The sequence below is a fragment of the Colobus angolensis genome, unplaced genomic scaffold (assembly GCF_000951035.1).
Source record: "Colobus angolensis palliatus isolate OR3802 unplaced genomic scaffold, Cang.pa_1.0 Scaffold437, whole genome shotgun sequence".
NCBI classification, from domain to species: Eukaryota; Metazoa; Chordata; class Mammalia; order Primates; family Cercopithecidae; genus Colobus; species Colobus angolensis.
Window position 1 is genome coordinate 388,090 of NW_012117788.1, and position 2,917 is coordinate 391,006.

The following is a 2,917-nucleotide window of genomic DNA, read 5'->3' on the forward strand; positions in this document are numbered from 1 at the left end:
AGCTGAGTGGCTGAGCAGTCCCAGCTACTCAGGGGGCTGAGGTGGGAGGATTGCTTGAGGCTAGGAGTTCCAGTCCAGCCTGGGCAACATAGCAAGACCTTGTCTCTAAAGAAGTAAAAATAAAATCCATTAGAGACTAAAAAGATAATGAAAAAACAAAACAAAAAAAAGAACATAAACTAAGGGAGACCATGTAGTAACAATTAGAAAGTGTAGTACTACTATAAGACATATTGCAGGCCAGGTGCAGTGGCTCACGCCTGTAATCCCACCACTTTGGGAGGCAAAGGCAGGTGGATTACTTGAGGTCAGGAGTTTAAGACCAGCCTGGCCAATAGAGTGAAACCTAGTCTCTACCAAAAAAGGCAAAAATCAGCCAGTGTAGTGGCGCATGTCTATAATCCCAGCTACTCGGGAGGCTGAGGCAGGATAATTGCTTGAACCCAGGAGGCAGGTTCAAGTGCTGAGATCACACTACTGCACTCCAGTTTGGGTGTGAGATTCCATCTCCAAAAACAAATAAAGCAAAAAACAACAAAAAAAGGCATATTACATGGTGGCTCACACCTGTAATCCTAGTACTTTGGGAGGCCAAGGCAGGTGGATTGCCTGAGGTCAGGAGTTCGAGACCAGCCTGACCAACACGGTGAAACCCCGTCTCTACTAAAAATACAGAAATTAGCCAGGCGTGGTGGCATGTGCCTGTAATCTCAGCTACTTGGGAGGCTGAGGGAGGAGAATCGCTTGAAACCCGGAGGCAGAAGTTGCAATGAGTAGAGATTGCACTATTGCACTCCAGCTTGGGCAACAATAGTGAAGCTATGTCTCGAAAAAAAAAAAAAAGACATCTTGCAATTGGAACAAATACATCAGATGCTAATCTCTAGCATATGAGACATTTGAATCGCACAGATTAAAACTAAATGTTATAACTGGCAAAAAGACTCTGATTAAAGGCTGGACATGGCTGGGTGTGATGGTTCACGTCTATAATCCCACCACTTTGGGAGGCTGAGGTGGGTGGATCACCTGAGGTCAGGAGTTCAAAACCAGCCTGGCCAGCATGGTGAAACCCCATCTTTACTAAAAATACAAAATTAACCAGGCATGGTGGCGCATGCCTGTAATCTTAGGTGCTCAGGAGGCTGAGGCAGGAAAATTGCATGAACCTGGGAGATGGAGGTTGCAGTGAGCCAGGATCGCACCATTGCACTCCAGCCTGGAAAACAACAGCGGAACTCCATCTCAAAAAAAAAAAAAAGGGTGGACAAGAAGTTTTTGTTTGTTTGTTTCTAGCAAACAAGACTTGAGCTAAAATAATGAAAGTCGGAAAACAGTACTGGCCGGGCGCAGCGGCTCACACTTGTAATCCCAGCACTTTGGGAGGCTAAGGCGGGCGGATCACCTGAGAACGGAGGTTTGAGAACAGCCTGACCAACATGGAGAAACTGTGTCTCTACTAAAAATGCAAAAAACTAGCCAGGCGTGGTGGCGCATGCCTGTAATCCCAGCTACTCGGCTGTAGCAGGAGAATCACTTGAACCTGGGAGGGAGGTTACGGTGAGCCGAGATCATGCCATTGCACTCCAGCCGAGGCAACAAGGGCAAAACTCTGTCTCAAAAAACAAAAAAACAAAACAAAACAAAAATAGCACAGAAGAAGAGAAACCCTCCTGTGAAAATAAGTCAAATTTGGTTGTCTGCAATTTATAACATAACAAAATAGACAGCAGAGTGGAGAAACTATACCAGAAGCTCTGAGTTAGAGTTAATATATGTGCTCACTTCTAATACATAAGCATGCAGAGATATTAAAATTTGTCAACTAGCACGAAGAAAAACTTAAACATTTTCCCAATCATTAAAAACTTGTGAGAGAAATACTGTTGTACTTAACATTTCTTTCTTTTTTGAGATGGAGTCTTGCTCTGTTGCCCAGGCTGGAGTGCAATGGCGTGATCTCAGCTCACTGCAACCTCCACCTCCTGGGTTCAAGCAATTCTCCTGCCTCAGCCTCCCAAGTAGCTGAGTTTACAGGCGCCTGCCACCATGCCCAGTTTTTTTTTTTTTTTTTTTTTAAGTAGAGACGGGTTTTCACCATGTTGGCCAGGCTGTTCTCAAACGCCTGACCTTGTGACTTGCCCACCTCGGCCTCCCAAAGTGCTGGGATTACAGGCGTGAGCCGCCATGCCCGGCCAACATTTCATATTTTCTAAAGGGGTTGTTTCAGGCTGGGCGCAGTGGCTTATGCCTGTAATCTCAGCACTTTGGGAGGCTGAGGCAGGAGGATTGCTTGAGTGCAAGAGGTCAAGGCTGCAATGAGCTATGATTGCACCACTACACTCCATCATGGGCAACAGAGTGAAACTCTGTCTCAAAAAAAAAAAAAAAACCATCAGGAAATATGTTTCCAATACCTTCCCAGTTCCTAGGCTAACTTAGTCTAAGGCTATATAAGTCTTGATTTCTTAACAACTTGAAAATAAGCAAATGTCTTACTTTCTGCAGACAGGGGTGTGTTTTGGGGTAAAGTTCATGCTGTCTTTTTCACACCTATCAAATACACAAAAATTCATAATTAGGGCCAAGAATAGAAAAATAAAAACAGTACAGAATGCATAGACTGGTTCCCTCTTCAATATCATCATATTTGCCTCTTGGAAATAATTTGATGTTTTAAAATGTTGTTTGTTTGTTTTTGAGACAGAGTCTCACTCTGTTGCCCAGGCTGGAGTGCAGTGGCTTGATCTTGGCTCACTGCAACCTCTGCCTTCCGGGTTCAAGCGATTCTCCTGCCTCTGCCTTCCAAGTAGCTGGGACTACTACAGGTGCCCATCACCACGCCCAGCTAATTTTTGTATTTCTAGTAGAGATGGGGTTTCACCATATTGGCCAGGCTGGTCCCGATCTCCTGACC

At 44.8% G+C, this 2,917-nt stretch overlaps 1 protein-coding gene across 1 annotated transcript in view; it reads right to left on the reverse strand.

Annotated features, from left to right (window-relative positions):
* Positions 1–2,555, reverse strand: part of CCDC77 (coiled-coil domain containing 77) — a 35,463-nt gene extending 32,908 nt beyond the window's left edge. Inside the window, 1 exon segment of the mRNA XM_011957138.1 lies at positions 2,500–2,555. Within this exon segment, the coding sequence (XP_011812528.1) occupies positions 2,500–2,537 (38 nt within the window). The 5' untranslated portion in view covers positions 2,538–2,555.
* Between the last annotated feature and the right edge of the window lie 362 nt (positions 2,556–2,917).